Here is a 21498-nt window from a genome sequence, read left to right on the forward strand (position 1 = left end):
TGCTCGCCTGCCCTGCTTGCCATCGCACATCAATACAGGTGACTCTGCAGGGCAGATAGCAAGACACACACACAAACAAGCTACACACACATGTACACACACACGCGCATGCACACACACACACACACACACACGCACACACACACACACACACACACACACACACACACGCTTACACACAACTTACACACAACAAACAACACACACAAATACACTAGCACACATATCTATGCCAATACTGTACCAATTACAGGGTTACAGAGGGTAGGGCAGAGGCGTTGAGAGTCAAGTCTGGGCAGTCGATACACACCTACTGTGTCGACCTTCCAGAAGGAACCACGTGACTCCGTCGACGGGGACCTGTTGATACGCCTTGCCCTTACATGCCTGAGTGTTAGCCGCAACAGGAAAGCATTTTACACACTTCAAGCTGCCTTCCCCATGCAGTGAAAAATTAAAACCATATATTTTCCGGTGAAAGCTCCACAGCACTGGCACTGTTTGGTCTGAAATAAAAACCTTATATCCCTGCGTAACCATTAAACTGACTTCTAACAGCGTGGCTATGTGTGCACATGTTGGCTTTTCTTCTTCTTTAATATACGTTTAGCTCTGTTAGCCATAAAACATGTCAGCGCCTCAGCGTCTGAGCCAGTGCGCGTGGAGCTCTGCAACGGGGCCAGGGGAGCAGCCGGAATGATTTGGGAATCTTGTGGGAGGGGGAATCATGGAGCGGGGTGGAGGGAGAGAGAGGAAGCACAGAGCCCCCATCCGGGTGTCCTGACAAACTAAGGAGACCAGCAGCTTTCAACAGACCATCACAATCCACCCGCAAGCCAAGACCGGCCCAGATCTGGCACGGGGCTACCGAAAAAAGATGGGGGGGGGGGGGGTGGCGAGGGGGAACGGACAAGATGAATAAACGAGAGTTATTAGGGTGAAGCGAGGCAGCGAGGGGGAGAAAGCCCTCTGATATGTTTTGACATGAAAAAATAGCAAATGTGACAGCGGCACTTAAACAAGGGTGGGCTTAAGAAGACTCCCCCTCTCACTCACCCTCTCATTCGCTGTCCTCTCTCCATCTTTTGTTATCCCTCTCTCTCTCTCACACACACACTCACACACACACACAGACACACACACACACACACACACACACACACGCATCTTTTCCATGCAGGAACAGCAAAAGGAAGGAGCATGAAAGTGCTAGTTCTACTCTAAGTTCAAGAGACTGCCAGAGGGCTTCTCTCCAGAACTGGACTGAACTCGTCTTCTAGAACGTTATCATGACAACAACCCCCACCCTCTTGACCCCATCCAAGGGTGTGCAATGAGAGAAGAGGCCAGGCAAATTACGCAGATTACTGGGATACTAAACACCCAGCTATTTTCATGACCGCTCACGAACACCAAATGGTTCGTCAGTTTGGCTCAGCTCAGCCTTAAACACTGCGTGTGTGTCACCTCTACTGTCGTCCTCTACGGCACCAGTGAAAGATGTCTGAGGACATCCAGAGCTTAAAACACCAGTAGACTGCTCAGTCTAGTGGTGTGGAGCGCATTCTTTCCTACTAACGTCTTATTACTGCTGCAATCATTCTGCACGTGAGAAGGTGTGCCACATCATATGGACAGATGCATTGACAGCAGGACCTGACTAGCGGTTGTGGCCCCAAACAACCGCATAGAGTGTTTATGCCAGTGGCCGGCCCTAACGCTGTTTTCAGAGCGCTGTGTCAGCGCTTCATTATCAAATCCATTCCGCTTGCTTATTGAGAGGATGCCCAAATGAATGAAATTCCATACGATGTTTTCACTGCATTTTTTCACATTGCACCAGGCAGAGTCTCACATCGCACGCACGCACACACATACACACGAGCGCACCGCTAACGTTAGCTAGTCATTGATGCCCGGATGCCAGGTAGCTGAGTTAAGGTGGGTCACACTGTCATCACAAAATGTTCAAAGTGTTAACTTACCGAAAACCTAAGCTTGGCATTTAACTAAACTCGCCTGTTGCTCATAGCCTTCATGTTTTGTTTTGTTTTTTCGTCTTGTTACAAAGTAAGCAGTCTCGCTGTTCGGTTAGATGAATGAATGAATGAATGAATGGACTTTATTGTCATTGCTACAGTACAGGTACCAAACAACGAAATTTAGGAGGGGTGGCTCCCCTGGTGTTAGGAAAGGGAAAAAAAAAAAAACTTTTAGAAAAAGAATAAAATCACAAGAAGGTAAGGAGCTGGTTTACATAAATAAAGGCTATGTACACAATCCACTGTACTATACTGCACAGATAGTCAACTAGGGTTGTCATATTGCACAAAAGTATTTTTTCACGTTATTTAAAGTGTCACAGTTTGCAGGCTTGAAATGTACATGTTTGTGCCTCAGCACTAGCTGCCATACAATCCGTCCAGACTGTCCTGGGCCCAGAACTTAGGCCTTTGCTGTGTTCAGGGCCTTGACGGCCCTGTGGTAGAAGCAGTTCTTCAGTCTGTTTGTCTTAGCGGCCGGGGTCCTGTACCTCCTTTTCGAGGGCAGCCTGATAAAGTGTACGTGCCCAGGGTGGGTCGGGTCCCTGGAGATCTTGGAGGCCTTCCTGAGACAGCGTGTGTTGTACAGCTCTTCCAGAGAGGGGAGGGGGGCGCCGGTGATCTTCTGTGCTGTTCTCACGACTCTCTGTAGCGCGTTTCTCTCCGCTGTTGTGCAGCTGTAGAACCAGTTGCAGATGCCGTAGGTGAGGATGCTCTCCACTGCGCCGCGGTAGAAGGCCACCAGTATCTCCTGCTTGTTGTGTTCTTTCCTGAGGCATCTCAGGGTGTATAGCCGCTGTTGTGCCCTCTTGATGGTGCCTTTTGTGTTGTCCTTCCAGGCCAGGTCATCCCGCATGTGATGTCCCAGGAATCGGAGGGTTAACTTGAGACTCTCTCCACGCTCTCTCCGTCGATGAGCAGGGGCTGGATCTCTGACTTTTTCCTCCTGAAGTCTACGATGAATTCCTGGGTCTTTGACTTGTTTAGCAGCAGGTTGTTAACCTTGCACAGCTTGCTCAGTTGCTCTACCTCATCCCTGTACGCCGCCTCGTCCCCCCCCCGAGATACATCCCACCACGGTGGTGTCGTCTGCAAACTTTACGATGTAGTTGCTGGGGTGGACGGGGGTGAAGTCGTGGGTGTAGAGGTTGTAGAGGATGGGGCTTAGCACGCAGCCCTGGGGGGACCCAGTGCTGAGGCTGAGGGCTGTGGAGGTGTGGGGGCCCACCCGCACCCTCTGGGGGCGGTCGGTCAGGAAGTCCTTGATCCACGCACATATAGAGTGTGATAGACCCAGGTCTAGTAGTTTGGTCACTAGCCTGTCTGGAAGGATGGTGTTGAAGGCGGAGCTGAAGTCCACGAAGAGCAGTCTCGCGTAGCTGTTTCCCCTCTCCAGGTGGGATAGAGTGGCGTGGAGAGTCGTCGCTATGGCGTCCTCTGTGGACCTGTGGGCTCTGTAGGCGAACTGGTATGGATCTAGGTTGGGCGGGAGGCGTGTGAGTATATGGGCCCGGACTAGTTTCTCGAAGCACTTCATGATGATTGGTGTGAGTGCCACCGGGCGGTAGTCGTTTAGGCAGCTCACCGTGCTTTTCTTCGGGACTGGGATGATAGTTGAGGTTTTCAGGCAGGGTGGGACGGTGGCCTGGGACAGGGACTGGTTAAAGATGTTGGTGAAAACCCCGGCCAGCTGGTCGGCGCAGTCTCTCAGCACCCGTCCCAGGACGCCATCCGGCCCCGAGGCTTTCCTGGGGTCCACCGCCTTCAGTACGCGTCTCACCTCATGCTCTGTGAGGGTGAGGCTGCTGAGAGCTGGAGAGAGTGGTGTTTGTGTTGTGGTTACCTCCGTTCGCCCCTCGTCGAACCGGGCGTAGAAGGTGTTCAGCTTTCCCGCCAGCAGGGGGTCGTCCTCTGCGGCTGTGAGCCTGTTGGCTCTGAAGTTTGTCATCTGCTGAACCCCCTGCCACATCTGCCTGGAGTCGTTGCTCAGGAGGCATTCCTCAATCTTCTCTCTGTGCTCTGCCTTGGCCGCTTTGATGCCGCGCTTTAGGTTGGCCCTGGTGGAGCTGTACAGCGGTGTGCTCTTCCCTGCGAAGAAGGCGTTGTCCTTCTTCAGATAACTGATAGATAACTGTTAAGAAGCTCTAACTGTTAAGAACGTTAAGTTTAACATTAGCAAAATAGTGAAAAGAAGAGGAGGGAGGCTAGTTTTCATTTGTTACTGTAGAGTAGACTGGTCTATTTTTTTGGGCTGATGATCTCTGGTTTGATATGACATACAATATGTGATCTGGGGCCAACCACTTCCTCTGGATGAAATTACAAAATGTACCCATATTTTTTCTCATACTACTATAGCCAGATAAAAGTGTCAAACCACCTGTTAAAAGGCACCAGAATACAGGAAAAACTCAAATGTTAAAATGTTTCTGGGGTGAACACCCAGACTCCCCGTTACAGTGTCCCACCCACATCTTCAATGCTTCCTACGCCCATGACATGAGAGCAAGAGACGTATGAAGCAACCCACTGCCACGCTATGAAATAGCCTTCCATCACAGCTTTGTAAAAGGGCTACCAATTGCTCCATTTTGTAAAGAAAACAACAACAACAACAAAAACATGTTTTCACCAACAAGCTGATTGGTACTTCATATTATTGTTATTGTTTGCTATGAGGTACCCCCATTTTTTTTGCATTCAGTACAAGCAGCAGCACTATTCACCCTTGTTTCCATCCTCTGTCCCTTATCCTCACAGGCGATGTGTCGGAGTGTGTGGCTTCCATCCCCTTAAGTGTATGTGTGGCTTCTATCCCCTCGGTGTATTTGTTCTGGCACAGTGTTCCATTGAGGGGCCGGCAGGGTTCTCACTTCTTAGATAAGAGAGCAGTTATGTCAACATTGGCCACTCTGAAGGAGCCGCCAGGTCGTGTTGACATTTTACAACAGTGCTTGTTTGCTCTGACCACAGAGTTCACCCATCAGCTGGCCTCTCCTAATGAGGACTGCAGGAGCTGCTGCGCCGTCTCTGTGGTGGAGCCCCCTACTGTTCCACATGGGTACTCTTAACGCCCTCAGAGTGAGATACCCAGAGAAAAGTGGCAGGGGAAAAATGGTTCCCAACCGTCGACCTGGCAAAGAGACGATGAGTGTGCATTATGGTGGAGCAAAGAGCATCAGCAGAGAGCCTGGGTAAGTATTCGTGTCTAATTAGAGAGGGACTTTAATTGACTTCTTTTAAGGGAGACCGTGATTGCTATCAGCAAGTCCCATAATGATGTGAGCCAGAGCTCTCATTACCCTCAGTCCCCCCCTCCCCCCATCTCCCCTCCGCCTCCCGCCTCCCCCTCTCTGAGAGGGTGAAACCCCACAGCTCCCAATGTGTACATAACAGGGCAGGGAAGGGTGAGGCAGATTTATAGTTTGCACCTCGGTGAGTAAGGTGCACAGAGGCTGCACACAGGCAGTCTCCACACTGCAGCTGAACTGCCCCTGACCTGTACGGGCTAACATATGACGACCTAACAGGACCTTGTGGACGGGCATGGATGTGTGTGTGCGTGTGTGTGTGTGTGTGTGTGTGTGTGTGTGTGTGTGTGTGAGTGAGCGTATGTGTGTGTGTGTGTGTGCGTTTTCCTACAGCCCCCTGTAACAGTGAAGGTTTTGTTCCACACACACCAACTGAGACACACACACAACCGGTGGAGGATCCAGACCCCACAACGCATTGTGCTTTTTTGATTTCAAACAATAACACTCAAACCACACAACAGGACACACGGCGCCATAACAACAAGCAGTTTAAATTATTTACAGGCAGAAAGTATACCCTGCCTAATGACACGCACCTTACCACAAACAGAATACGCTCCGGTAACATGTCAGCACGTATGAATATTTACTAAAACATATCTACCGCAAGAACCTTTATGTTCTACATGCTTTTAACAAGATACAGATAGCTCTCTGTCCCTCCTGCACCGCTTTTTTTTCTTTCTTTCCCTCCTTCTTTCTCCGTCTTTTCAGTTCCTGGCTCTGTCATGGAATCAGTACAACGCTTGAAAGATTCGGTAAAGCTGAATCTCATTGAGGGAGAACGCGAGAGGGAAAAAAATGTGTGGAGAAGTGGAGAAAAGAGATGAAAAGTGACAAATGAGAGATTTCCTTCACAAGCCCATAAATCAGGAGACACGGGCAGGGGCAATATGAGGCCTCTTTGGAAAAGCCAAACTTTTCCCTCTTGCTGCCAACACTAACCACCTTCTCACGACACACACGCTCACACACGCACACGCACACACACACGCACACACACACACACGAACACACACACGCGCACACACACACACACACACACACACCCCCCTACACACACACACACACACACACGCACACACACACAAACTCCCCCCAGATGGTGTGTGCTGGAATGGCATCTTTGCTCTCCCCAATCTGGATTCTGGCTGAGCGGCCTGGCTGCCTGGCACAGACGGAGGCTCATAAAATCACTCACAGTTAGGAGCGGCGCAGGCTTCAAAGCGAACGCGCCTTCAAACCAGCCTCTTTAAAGAGCCCCAAGAACGCGTGCTCAAATAAACCACGCTCACGCTGTCACATAAAAACACACGGAGGGGGGGGGGGGGGGTTGGACAAGCAGCCGTGAGCACAGGTGATAGGGACGGGGACGGAACAGATGAGGGGCCAAAGATGAGACACATGGGGGGTATGGGAGGCAGAGGGCTGGGGTGTGGGTTTGGAGGGGAGGGGTGTTCTTGGTGCCTTGGGGGGATGTATCCTGGCTTGTAGGAGAGAGGTGAGCGCAGAGGCATCAGTAACCCTCTTTGAACTGCGGAGGTCAGCGTCACGACGGGCCGTTGGAGGTGGCCATTAAAGACGAGCACCATGTGACGGCACATATGCGCGCTGTCTGTCTGTGCTGCCGAGAGCAGAGCCGACTCCGTGGCCTCCTTTGAGCACCAGAGAGCCTCACTCACTGCTCAGAAATCCGAGCCCAAGCAGCACTGTCCAAGAGACTGGAGTATTGATGGAGATCCAGGACTTAGGATCTGCTTTCATTCTCAATGTTTACCATCTGCTCTGCTGGAGAGAGAGAGAGCACACAGAGAGATGGAAGAAACTCTGTAAACTGACAGATGAGACTGTGCCTGTGCCTGTGTGTGTGTGTGTGTGTGTGTGTGTGTGTGTGTATGTGTGTGTGTGCGCGTGCGTGCATGCATGCATGCGTGTGAGTGTGCATTTCTAATTAATCCTCAACGCCGAAAAAGGAGAGCCCTCTTACACACTCGTAAAAAACGCGGCACACGGCAGCGCATGGTGTAACGCTACAAATTCAAGGTCTGCATAACAATACCAACATCGCACCTCACAGTTTTTTTATAGAGCTTAGTTTTCACTGCTGTCACATGTCCTGGCAGTGTGTGTCATGTCATGACAAAGCTTAGATATCACCCCGCCCCCTGCTCTGCCTGCTCCACCTCAAGTCTTCTCTCGTCCATCCAGTCGGCATGTACACAGAGACGGAGCAGGCAGCGCCCCATTAGCAAGGATGACCAGTTCTCTCCTCATACTTCACTGATCCGTCACACTAACCGTAAAAAGGGAGGAGCCAGCATCACAGAGCCGGTACAAAAAAAACAAGCAGATGCAGTGTTTTCTTCCCTATCAACCGCCTGTTTCCACAACACACTGGTCCCGACAGGGTCATTCGGCCAGCTCGGTTTCAACCACGACTGGCCTCGAAGACCTCTGCTAGATGTAGTTCTGGTAACGTCCTACGGGGCGGTTGTCACCTCCCACTTGAGCCTCACCATGACCCCTGGCTGCCCCAGGAAGTAATCAAGGAGCCACATGTGCAGAACACTCATGTGACCCTGTGGAAGGCCTCTACTGACCCTCCCCTCCCCCCACCAGCTCAGTCAGGTCTGTGTAGGAGGAGGAGGAGACACATGGGGCTCAGGAGTGTCATATGCTGGGAATTTCATGCGATTGTGACATATGCATGCTGGGGAAAATGTCAATAAAAAGAGACAGACACAGTGATATGACAGTAATGTTGATGGCCAACTACCTTCAGAGAAACAGTGTTATCTACCTGGTACATAGAATCCATGAACACAGAAGATAGATACAGGCTACCGGAGAAGGTGACAATATAAAAGATGCAAGGCTGAGTTCAGTTAGCCACCTGTGCATCAGCTCCCCCCCCCCCGTCTGCCCACGCATGCTGCCCCTCAGCTGCCTGCCACTTCGTTTCCTCTCTCTCTCTCTTTACACAATCACTTCACCACACACCGCCTTTGATTGCCTCTTTCCCTTGGGCATACACACACACACACACACACACACATATGCGTGCACGCGCGCACACACACACACACACACACACACACACACACACACACACACACACACACACACACACACACACTACAGATATTGAGACAGTTGTGCCAGATGTGTTAAGACACTGAAAAATGTGCTCCGACCACAAGACACCATGAAGAGCATGAATGTCTATGGAGTTTTTCTTACTACTACCACACGTGCACACACACACACACACACACACACACACACACACACATACACACACACATACACACGTGCACAAACACACACTTTCACGCCCCCTTCCATTATGGAGTATAACCAAAAGGCATTCAGCCATTTCAGCAGCCTACTGACAGCCAGCCAAGTGAATACTCTGTCAGTGCATTAGCCAACATGTAATCATACCCCAACCTCACTGCAATTAGAAGCATTTCCAATTCTTCAGTGGAAACTGAGTGTTCTCCCACCACTAATAGTTTACTTTACTTCAACAGCTGACAGGCCTCGCCCTGCCTCTCCTCCACACACACACACACACACACACACACACACACACACACACACACACACACACCCACAGCTGTGGCTCAGCTGTCAATATATGAGATCAAATAGGATCCCAAGAGTAGTCCCTGGCTGTGTCTCACTTGTTTCCAACCAATCCCATTGTTTTTACTGAGAGCCACGTCTCACCTGTGTGCAATATGAATACGGGACTCTTTCCTCTGTTTCTCTCACTGTCAGCTGCGTAGCCTTATGAACAAATCCAGGATATTAACAAAACCTAACAGAGAAAAATGTAGGCAAAACCAGGAAACAATTGAAAACTAAAACCTTCACACTCAATAACGCTGCCTGTAGATGTAGAGGCGGCCATAGAAGGGAGGGTGGTGAGATAGAGAGAGAGAGAGAGAGAGAGAGAGAGAGAGAGAGAGAGAGAGAGAGAGAGAGAGAGAGAGAGAGAGAGCGCACTGGCTAATGAAGACTGAGGAAGTGAAAGCGTTCCACATACTGATGGTATTGCTATTAGCCTGTGAGCCTGTGCACTTGGGTGTCACTTCAAAGCATTCCCCGCTATTAATCAGAGGCTATCCACCCCTCCAGTGAGCCCCCGCTAGCCGCGCTGCTAACTACCCCCCTCAACATCAACACAATGGAGCCATCATTACGCCCGTTACGCTACGCCTCGGCCAGACAGCGCACCTTTATCTAAGCATATACGTTACATACTCACGGCCAATTAATTTCCCTGCCATGTCTGAGAATAAAAGGGGGGTTGTGTATGTGTGTGTGTGTGTGTGTGTGTGTGTGTGTGTGTGTGTGTGTGAGTGTGTGTGTGTGTGAGGGGGGCACCTGGCTCCTGTTGCTTACAGTGGGCTCTCTGCCTCGCCTGGGAGGCTCTTTATTAGAGCACCTGCCAGAGTGTGGAACCTAGCTAGGCCTGGGCAGGTCCAGAGCAGGCCCTCACCTGCTGGCATCCCCAGCACATAAATCCAGACAGCTCCCCGCCACCCCTCCCTCCCCGAGGCCCCCTGGCCCAGGATGACACCATCCATTCAGCTGGATATCAGCCACCCAGCCCTGGGGATTAACTAGAGGCCTAGTGCTGTCTCTTTAATATTAGATACATTTTATACAACGCTAATCCTCAATATAAACCACTTTTTACTTTGTTTTGACAAAAGTGATGTACAACACTTTCTACTGGACTCACATCAGGGGTCTGCACCCAAAGTGATTCCGGTAGTGTTTGTTTGATAGTCAAAGGTTCACACGGGGTGGTAAAAAAAGAAAGAAATACTACATTCACCATGATTAGCTCACTTTGGATTTGCATAAGAGGGGGTGAAAGGGCCTACTGTGCAAGACTCTCCCCATCCCCCACTTTGCAGTATACTGTAAGCCTGCAGACCGTACCGCTGCTGAGGGACTGAGATAACTGCTCACCGTTGTGAGGAAAAGCTGCCAGAGCTTTGTTTTTTTTTCTCTCTCCCTGTCTCTCTCTTTCTCTCTCCCTCCCTCCCTGTCTCTCTCTTTCTCCCTCCCTCCCTCCCTGTCTCTTTCTCTCTCCCTCCCTCCCTCCCTGTCTCTCTCTTTCTCTCTCCCTCCCTCCCTCTCTGTCTGTCTCTTTCTCTCTCCCTCCCTCCCTCTCTGTCTGTCTCTTTCTCTCTCCCTCCCTCCCTCCCTGTCTCTCTCTTTCTCTCTCCCTCCCTCCCTCCCTGTCTCTCTCTTTCTCTCTCCCTCCCTCCCTGTCTCTCTCTTTCTCTCTCCCTCCCTCCCTCCCTCCCTGTCTCTCTCTTTCTCTCACCCTCCCTCCCTGTCTCTCTCTTTCTCCCTCCCTCCCTCCCTGTCTCTCTCTTTCTCCCTCCCTCCCTCCCCGTCTCTCTCTTTCTCTCTCCCTCCCTCCCTGTCTCTCTCTTTCTCTCTCCCTCCTCCCTGTCTCTCTCTTTCTCTCTCCCTCCCTCCCTGTCTCTCTCTTTCTCTCTCCCTCCTCCCCGTCTCTCTCTTTCTCTCTCCCTCCCTCCCTGTCTCTTTCTCTCTCCCTCCCTCCCTCCCCGTCTCTCTCTTTCTCTCTCCCTCCCTCCCTCCCTCCCTGTCTCTCTCTTTCTCTCTCCCTCCCTCCCTCCCTCTCTCTCTTTCTCTCTCCCTCCCTCCCTCCCTCCCTGTCTCTCTCTTTCTCTCTCCCTCCCTCCCTGTCTCTCTCTTTCTCGCTCCCTCCCTCCCTCCCTGTCTCTCTCTTTCTCTCTCCCTCCTCCCTGTCTCTCTCTTTCTCTCTCCCTCCTCCCTGTCTCTCTCTTTCTCTCTCCCTCCTCCCTGTCTCTCTCTTTCTCTCTCCCTCCTCCCTGTCTCTCTCTCTTTCTCTCTCTCTCCCTCCCTGTCTCTCTCTTTCTCTCTCCCTCCTCCCTGTCTCTCTCTTTCTCTCTCCCTCCTCCCTGTCTCTCTCTTTCTCTCTCCCTCCCTCCCTCCCTGTCTGTCTCTTTCTCTCACCCTCCCTGTCTCTCTCTTTCTCTCTCCCTCCTCCCTGTCTCTCTCTTTCTCTCTCCCTCCTCCCTGTCTGTCTCTTTCTCTCTCCCTCCCTCCCTCCCTGTCTCTCTCTTTCTCCCTCCCTCCCTCCCCGTCTCTCTCTTTCTCTCTCCCTCCCTCCCTGTCTCTCTCTTTCTCTCTCCCTCCCTCCCTGTCTCTCTCTTTCTCTCTCCCTCCCTCCCTCCCTGTCTCTCTCTTTCTCCCTCCCTCCCTCCCCGTCTCTCTCTTTCTCTCTCCCTCCCTCCCTGTCTCTCTCTTTCTCTCTCCCTCCCTCCCTGTCTCTCTCTTTCTCTCTCCCTCCCTCCCTCCCCGTCTCTCTCTTTCTCTCTCCCTCCTCCCTGTCTCTCTCTTTCTCTCTCCCTCCTCCCTGTCTCTCTCTTTCTCTCTCCCTCCTCCCTGTCTCTCTCTTTCTCTCTCCCTCCCTCCCTCCCTGTCTCTCTCTTTCTCTCTCCCTCCCTCCCCGTCTCTCTCTTTCTCTCTCCCTCCCTCCCCGTCTCTCTCTTTCTCTCTCCCTCCTCCCTGTCTGTCTCTTTCTCTCACCCTCCCTGTCTCTGTCTGTCTCTTGTAGAATATAAAAAGCCTGAGCGGCGGTTATAAAAATAGACCTCTTTCTATAATTAGATGTAAACAGACTAGGCCGAGTCTCAGGCCGCCTCTGTCCCACTGGCCCCTCGGTCTCCTGGGATGGCAGGAGTGTGTGTGTCTGTGTGTGTGTGTGTTGTGTGTGCGCGCGCGTGTTTATGTGTGTGTGTGTGTGTGTGTGTGTGTGTGTGGGGGTGTGTGTGTGTGCATATACTGTATGCAAGTGACTGTCTAGTCACACACATGCGCGCACACACACACACACACAAACACATACAGTACACACACCCCTCCCCCAGTCCCATCCAAGACCAGGCCAGTGGCCGCGCATGGCGGGCAGAGCATGGAGCAGACAAATCCACATCTGTTGCGGAGGACCCAGCCATTTGTCCCAGATACAGGATGCATGTCACAGAGAGGAGGCAGTGTACCCTAGTGGTCAGAGCAGGCAGGAGGGAAGACAGGATGGGAGGATGGGAGGATAGGAGGATGGGAGGAAGGAGGACAGATAGGGGACAGAGGGAGGAGACCAAAAAACACAAGAGACGGAGGAGGACAGAGAGAAACCGAGCCGGGGGGCAACAGAGGGGAACGGGGAGTAACAGGGAATGGGATGTAAAAGAGGAGAGGGGAGTGAGAGAGGAGAACGAGACAGAGGGATTGGTTGGTACAAAAGAAACATGTAACATAAAAGAATGACTAGTGTAAAACAAGTGATTCACAAAAAGCATGACAAGAGGGTTAAGACGGCGGAATTGTGTTCTAATCAACGTCAGAGGAAAAGGAGCACAGGAAATGTAGACGCATGCACAAGAGCAACAAGTCCCTCTCTGATTGAGAACTAGGCAGCTGGTTGGAGAGTCCCCGGAGACTTATTAAAATGGAATTCCTGATGCTAATCTTTGTTTTCTCACAAAAGGGCTGACACATCCTTGAGAGGCAAACTGCATGTATATTTAATGGCAAAAACTCTGCATATATTTAGCGGTGCGCCTCATTGTTTGGTGCTGCGTGTCACCGGTGCCCGCTGTTTTACTGACAGTCACCGAATTGCGCCCTGTTTTTGGAGTTGATCTACCATACATACTGTATGTATCCTATAAGTAGGCAGTCTAGAAGGGAAGGACAAAACTAGCCAATACCACCCCTCATTTTTTCCCATACAGCAAACAGTGAAATCAGATTTAAAAAAAACAATTATTGTAACGGCTATTGGCTATTACAGGAATAACAACACCAACTAGTACAACACATAGGCCTATCATTATCACTGAACATTACAACTTCCAGTAAGTATGAAACAATGATAACGTTCAACCTCATCGTCATCCTATTCCCCATTTAGTGGCGCCACTGGAGATAAAGACCCTGGGGTCTACAGGGAGCCTGCAAGGGCCACTAGAGGCAGAGCCACTTGGGAAAGTCTGGTGCATGTTGGGGTTAATAATGCACCTGTCTGCTGAGGCCGACAGCCCCCAGCCAGCCACGGGGTGCCCTTGCTCAGGAAGGAAGGTGTCTGGAGGGCCTAACTACTACGCACACAAAACGACGCACACACCCCAGCCTCTCTCCTGTCCTCCTCACCCACAAATCTGCCTACAACCATAACACAACAACAGCTTTTTTTGTGTTCTTTTTTTTCCCGCTGAAAGATTACAATAATAAAATAGAAATTAAAAACAAGTAATCTGGATTTTCTGCTTGAGCCGTTAATAATGTCTAACAGCTGTCACATGCAATACGGCCATGCGCCGAGGTGGGCCTGAGGCTGCCTGATGAGAAGCAGGCTGATACTGGGAGAGGAAAGGAGAGAGAGAGAGAGAGAGAGAGAGAGAGAGAGAGAGAGAGAGAGAGAGAGAGAGAGAGAGTGGGGGAGGGGGAGAAGAGGAGAGAGAGACGCCGAAAGAGACAGAATGAAAAGGAAAAGGGGTAGAGAGAGAAATCTCAATTACACACACAGCAACAGCAATTGTTGACTTTTAGACAAACATATCGGTGCGCTCAATCTCAACAATATAATTTCTTTCCAACTGTCGTTTGTCTTTTTTTAAGGGAAGTGGACAAAAGAGGAGAGGAGCGAGCCTCCTAATCCAAGCTCTCACTTCCTCAAGTCGGGTGTAAAAATAGATGGCCAGGTTTTGAAATCCAAGCTGTGAAAGCTGATACAGGAAGGTATTACCCAGCCTGTCGGTCTCACCCGTGGGTCTCCTTTGTGTTTGTCTTGTGTGCCCGCCCCGTGCTCAGGGGCGAAGGCTCTGTGGCACTGTGCCACATGGTGTAGGGCGGGTGGCGGTCTGTTTGAAGAGCCCCGTCTCTGTGACCACACTGGCTCCCAGGCCAAAATGCTCTCGCTAAGCCAAGCGCTACTCCGCACACACTCAATCTGAACCTTGCCTTCTAACAGAAACATTACATGTTTCTGAGCTGCTCTTTATAAAGGTGAGTTTCAAGTACATGTGGAACTAAGATGTTTATTATCTGACAGAATATCAGCCACTTCAAATACCTGAATGCACCTATATCCAGATTGCCTATAGTACCTTTTTATGGATGGTATTGTAAGCTTGACATAATAAAACAAAACTGAGATTGAATTTATAACGTAAAGTAGTTGGTTGGGTCATCATCTAAATCACAAGACTGTGTCACAGAGAGGGATGACTGACACTCAAACTCAAATGGTCTCCAGTGAAACAATAGCTCAGGTGATTGGGCAGGTTTCCCATGGCAACACTGCTTGCTTGAGTGTGAGAGCGTGGCGCATGCAGAGGGCTTGCCCCACCAAAGTCGCTTGACCACTTGACTGGCCGAGCAGGCAGTGTGGATTACCAGTGGGAGTAGCAGTCAAGGGTGACAGGTAGTGGCATCGACTGGCCAGGTGTGTGTTTCAGCCAGGTGTAGGGTGCCAGGTGAGCCTATGCCATCCAAGGAGACTCCAGTGACATCATGTCTACTCTGTCTGTGGTCATGTCATCTCACAACAATCCACAAACAAGCACGGTGACTGGCGAGGCTTTTCACTCCTTACAGAGGCCCAGAAAGGGAGGGAAAAAAACATAGGCATAAATACTATACAAATAGAACTTGGCCTGGAACCCATGTTCTGTCACAGAACTCCTACCACACCAGCTCCCTGAAAGAAGTCGCTTTTATGTAATATTTTGTGGGTTATTTAAGTTGTCATTTCTTTCGCTCAGACTTCAAAGGTGGGTCTCAACATTTTTGTTTTTTTCCCTAGCCAAATCCTCAAATTGCTTCTGATTTAGAGTGCTGGTCTGGCACCAGTTGTTGGTAGGTAGGTGGTGTTAAATAATTACAGTGAGGTGTTCCAGACTTCGGCCACTGCCCCCGTCTGGGCTGAAGATTGGTTAGGAAGGGCGGGAGGACTGAGTGTTCACCACACAAGAGCTGCAAGGCCAAGAGAAGGTATCCATCTCACAACCAAGCTTCATCCACTCACCAGGGTTTCTTCTCTAAACCTCAGGGTTGTACCTCTACCAAACACCTGTGTTTGTCTCCCCACAACCCCAAGCCCCTGAGATATCCCAGCAATGAGCCATTCAATGAAACCCATAGTAAAGTTATTTATTCTCCTTTGGAAAAAAAACAAAGGAGAGAAGCCAGACAGGCAGAGCTAACCTTTGAAGAGGGAAGCTGCTCGGATATCCAACCAGGACATAAAAACCAAGGGACTGACAGGGACATCCTACCAGAAAACAATAAAGGGGGAGGAGGGTGTGCTTTTTATCTTTAACAACATGCCGTAAAACACACACAAAGCTGGGCTCTGCAACAATGGCCCAGGGCAGAGGAGGTTGGCTAAAACAGAAGTGGCAGGAAGACCACCGCTTCCCAGACAGGCGGACCTTCCTGGTGAGAATGGGGGGAGGGTAGGAGAGAGGGCAGCATGGGAAGAGAGAGAGAGAGAGAGAGAGAGAGAGAGAGAGAGAGAGAGAGAGAGAGAGAGAGAGAGAGAGCGAGAGAGAGAGCGACAGAGAGAAAGAGAGAGAACAGGGGACATGTAAGGGAAGGGTGTGAGGTGAGGTAGCATAAATATGAACGTTGATTACATGGGGTGTTTAGGGCTGATCGATTTCAGCCATGGACAGTCCCAGAACCCCCCCCCCCCCCCCCCCCCCCCCCCATAGTTTCAGCACACCCACACTTCAGAGACACAGCCCAATGATCAGAACAATATGGCTGAAGATGAAGCCAGGCCATATTGCCAGCAGTAAAGACAGTTCCTCTGTGTCTAATGGTTCGCTGCTATCAAGCTGCTGCATTCTTGCCTGATCATCCAACCAGTAGGGACGTTTGAAGTTATTTTTCTCCTTCCCCCAACCCATGTTTGAGGTCTTGAATTTGATGAAGAGTTAAAAACTATTAGTAAAAGTTTTTAACTCTGTATACCTATCTGTGTAGTCGAATGAAATGACACATCCCCCTCTTCCCAACAATTGGATGAATCAATCAACATGTCTGTACCTCTCTGTGCGTGTGAGTGCAGTATGTGAGGAGAGAAATAGTTGTACTGTCACATTCACAAGACAGTGCTAGTACAGGCTCTGAATCAACCACCTGAAATGCAGTACAAATGACTGGCTGTAGGTGAAGAGAGAGAGGCAAATAAATACTGACAGAATGTCTTGCGGGGGTTAGTAACATGGTTCAGTGGACAAGTGGGAATGAAGGCTCCTTGATGGCGTCCACTGTCTGTATATGCCAGATTGCAACCGAAATAATCGGCGAGAGGGAGCATTTCCTCCAAAAGATGTTGAAATTCTGAAACCCAGCTAGGAACGGTGCTGTTACAAAGCAAAGAGGGAGTGTTGCAACAGCAGCCACAGCTTCCAGTGGCCTTTCAGCAGTGAGAACGGAGAAGGGCTCACAATAAACACCCCTAAAAACCGTCAGAGGAACCCTTTCAAGGAGCCACACTAGAAACCTGCTTCTGAATGCATTTTTACATCAACCCTGAAATATTCATGCTCTTTGTAAAGTATTCATGTGAACCAGTGTGCGAGTTAGTCCCCAGGGGAAAAGCACAGAGAAACTGAAGGATTCAACACACTCAGCAAACAACATGCAGGGTTGTGCTAATGGTAACGCACAGGATATTTGAAGGGACACTAATGACCTGTCCTGTCAAGACAAAAAAAAACGGGGAACCTGTTTGGTTGGACACACCAAAATGTGATCACTTCAAAACTATGTGTTGTTAGGAACAGATTTGGTTAGTGTTGGATTTAGTCAAATGCATATTATTTTTGCTTTTATTCATTGCCACTTGAAATCATTTGTAGGCCCTTGTTTGGTTAAGACATATACTGGTAAGAAGCATTTAGCTTTGTAATGTATGGGTTATTCTTCAGTGAAACTCCTATTTGCTGACATTGATGTGAAGTTAGGTAAAATGCATTATGATGATGTGACTATTAACACAGTAACAACTTGGACAGCATTGGTACCTATTTATAGTACATTAACTATGTAGGTAGCCCATACCCGGTATATACAGTATGTTACCTTAATTACAAATTGTACGCAAATATATAATTTATGTGAATTATCATAAATGATGCTCAAGTGTTCATTAAACTATTCACATGGTGCTTGACATATTCAAACATTAAACAATTAAAAATAAATTAATAGAGACAATTAACATAAAAAACAAAAAAATAAATTAGACAATGTAATGAATACCTTGTAATATTAACTAATTGTAACTATTTCTAAAATGATCTTCTGCTAGGAAAAGAACACAATGTAAAGTGTTAACTCCCTTTCGAAAATTGTGAAAAGGTGGTAGACACAAAATTCGTCAGTCACACCCATGAAGTGTTGAGGAGTCTGGATATTATTTTTTCTAGAACAATACGCCACCTGTGCTGTTCATTGAACAGTGATGACATGTTGGTAGGCCTAGAATCTATGGTGGTGCAAGCAGCAGCATAACAACAAATGACATGCCACATTCGGTTAGCAAAACACCTGTATCCTGTAGCTCTCAATTAAACATACAAGAGAAAACATGAACCATGTCAATATCTGTGCGTGTGTGTGTTTGTGTTTGTGTGTGTGTGTGTGTGTGTGTGTGTGTGTGTGTGTGTGTGTGCGTGTGTGTGCGTGTGTGTGTGTGTGTGTGTGTGTGTGTGTGTGTGTGTGTGTGTGTGTGTGCGTGTGCGTGTTTGTGTGTGTGTGTGTGTGTGTGTGTGTGTGTGTGTATATACTTGGCAACTAGTGAAGGACTATTACTGTATCAGATCAGAGACACGGTTTTGATAATGATAAACAGTTTTGGCCTGATAAAATACGTAAATAATTATTTTTCAAGATTCCCCATTCAAAAAAGGAGTTGAACATTGAATATTGTCCTATTGGGTCTTTAACTGTACTACTTCCTTACAACCTCTTAAAATTAATTGAATTGAATATTTGATACATAAAAGATTGGACCCAGTAGAATGCCTTACATTTTCAAATGATGGATTTTGCCAGAAACTCTGCATGATGAAAGCATAGCAACATCTCTAAATGAATACAGTTTGGACATACATTAGATTAATTTGTAAATATTAAAAAACAGGTGATAAAAATATGATTGGCCAAAATGTCAAATAGGGAGATTAGTTTTACCGTATTTTAGAAGAGGGGAAAAAATCACTTTGTTGAAACACTGGACAGCATGGTTGAGGGGAAATGCCATGAAAACCCCTACAGCACACAATACGCATTTACAGACATAACCAAACCTGCTGCAACTGCCCTGTCTCTGGGGTTACCACCCCCACCATCCTCAGTAGCCCTAGAATGGCCAGGGGTGCATGCATCCCATATGTCAGCAAGGGGACGAGGCCTTGTGGGTCTTGTGAACAAATGTATATTGATATTGATTATATATATTTCCAATACAAAACAGGGATTTATTAGAATTGGTGTAGGCCTAATGGTTATGATCAGATTACATTAGGACAATTTCAGCATGCACTGAAAGAAAACATTCAAATGAATAGCATCAATAGTTGCAAAATGTGCTGTCTCAGCATAATTGACAAGTAGGCTTCTGACCAGTCAACTGCGCAATAACCAGAAAGCCTGACCTATCTACAACACACAGATAGGTCATGGATATATATTCAATGGTGATCCCAATGCATGGGGATATTATTTATTTAATTTGCTATATTTTGTGAAATTAGTTCAAACATTAGTGAGGACAAAATAAAGATATAAGATGTTTCATGTATTATTCAATGTGGCATAAATGTAACTCTGTAGATTTGTTTCTCCAAACTATTGTTCAAGTTGAATTTCCATTTGACATGTGTTTAACACTGTTTAATTTGCTCCTCATATCCGTACATTTATGTATGTATTAATCTATCTTTTAGTTGATACATTTGATCGCCCAGTGAGGACACACACGCCCAAATGCACTCACTTCCATGTTTACACACACACACACACGCACATTTGCATGAGGTAGGCCTACACTTTAAAACTAGATACCAACGTCACTTGTTAAACCTGATGCATGCACTGTGAACCCATTCGCACCCCGACACTTTAATGCCCAATATAGAAGGAGGATTTTCTGGTATTACACAAGCCAGCAACTCTTCCCATCTACATCTATGCAACATTCGACCCCCCACCAGAGTAGGCTACTTCCGTGAACAATGTACGCCCAAGCTTTTGTTCAGGTGATGGCCATCAACTTCAACAGCATGACTCTCATAAATGACAATGTAACCAAAATATCACTAAGTATAAAACAAAGGGGGGGATCCGATGACGAAGCCTGTATGGATTGATGTCATTAAAAACTAGCACAGATCCAATGAAATGGGCTACATCTTGACTTCAATGTTGGGCCAATATTTTTTTTTCACATAGTGGTTCACTAAAACAAATGGTCATTTTACCCCAAAATCAGCAACAAATGTTCAAGCTAATCATACATGTGTGTCATTAGCCTATAAATGTGCGCATGATCGAACACTTTTGAATTATGACCTGGCTTTGCTTTGCCCAACCGTAGGACTGGGTTTCTGGAAACCCCGCTGACAAGACGTCCTGTAGATCCTGATGTAACAAGAATATCAATTTGAACATTTTCTGTAAAAAAAACTCATTTCATTTTTCCTTCACTGCCAATGCATTGTGTCATCCTCTCTAAATGCCTAATGAATATAGCCGCAACGTAACACGTTCATACGAGCGAGGAGTGGTGACATTTGACACAAATTCGATGGGCTTAATAATACTATATTATTTTCATTGTGCTCAAATATAGTAGGACCCAAAAAAAAAACACGTATATATATCTTTAACCAACCTGAATGCGGAGCCATTGGGATGTGAGACGGGTAGTATTTCCCTGGCGGGAAATGACCGGCATGCTGTACAGAACTGTGGCCGGTGGAGGCGATCCGAGAGGCGGCGCGGTGGACCAACGCGCCCCGCTCCGATAGGAGGTGTGCAGGCGCGGCGAAATCCCTTCCTTCCATCCTGGTGAATGTTGAGTAATCCGAAATCCAACGAGGAGACCAAAAATAATCAAATGCAACCCATATATATAATCCTTTTCTGTAGGTCTATGTATTACATTTAGTTGGTCGTAGGCTTCTCCAACCAAAAACGTAGCCCCCAATCATCTTTTTCTGCAAAGAATAAACAAGACAAACAATCTATTATTAGGGAGATCGAGCCCTTGGGGGGAAAATAGCTGGCAGTTTTGTTTGTAGGCTATCATATGCTGGAAGCATTGCAGTAATAGTAGCCTATACTTTTCTTATATCGTGAAAAAAGTATAAATGTCATACTACAGGCAACCCACTGAGAACTATTTAGAAGCAGTGCAAGTGTGTGCAGTTCAGACAAAAGCGTCTCTCTATCTTTCCATGCTCGAGAGAGAATGTAAACGCTGGGAGAAAATAAGTCGTCATCAGCTATAGCCCTCAATAAGAACAGCTACCAAAATGTTTTATGTTTTCCAAAGGCTTCCTTCCTGTATGGCAGATGCATTCTGATGTCGACACGGCTATAGAATCACATTGCATCGTAGAAACCTACTTTCTAATATGACAGTGTGCGGTTTACACGCATCAGGTATATTTGTTCAAGGTCTAATTTTGTGCACTGATGCTTAAGTACCATATTTGTGTTAGTATAGTCATAAGGCCTACGTTACCTATTGCCCATTGTCAATTTCGTAAAATGATACTCATAGGCTAATTTGCATATATTGTTTTAAATGCACCAATTAATTATGAAAACAACAATTATTAAGATTTTCTAATGCTACTAATGAACCAAATTAGTGATTTGAGATATGACTAAAAATATTGCACTTCGGAAAGCATGGTTTATTACAGGCATCGGCCTATTGATTAGGCCTAAATTGCGGTGACATTCCCATCTCAAGGTGAACACATAGGCTCCCCCCTGCACAGATTGCTTCGACTTATGCAGGCATGTTAAAATGTATAGTT

At 47.8% G+C, this 21498-nt stretch overlaps 1 protein-coding gene across 1 annotated transcript in view; it reads right to left on the bottom strand.

Moving 5' to 3' along the window:
• bahcc1a (BAH domain and coiled-coil containing 1a) overlaps positions 1 to 20514 on the bottom strand; it is a gene marked incomplete at both ends in the record, with an annotated part of 66480 nt that extends 45966 nt beyond the window's left edge. The window contains one exon of the mRNA XM_080522332.1: positions 20339 to 20514. Within this exon, the coding sequence (XP_080378458.1) occupies positions 20339 to 20514 (176 nt within the window). The remainder of the gene's footprint in view (positions 1 to 20338) is intronic.
• Positions 20515 to 21498: the final 984 nt, after the last annotated feature.

The sequence above is a fragment of the Nansenia antarctica genome, assembly GCF_963989245.1.
Source record: "Nansenia antarctica genome assembly, chromosome: 2".
Lineage (NCBI taxonomy): Eukaryota > Metazoa > Chordata > Actinopteri > Argentiniformes > Microstomatidae > Nansenia > Nansenia antarctica.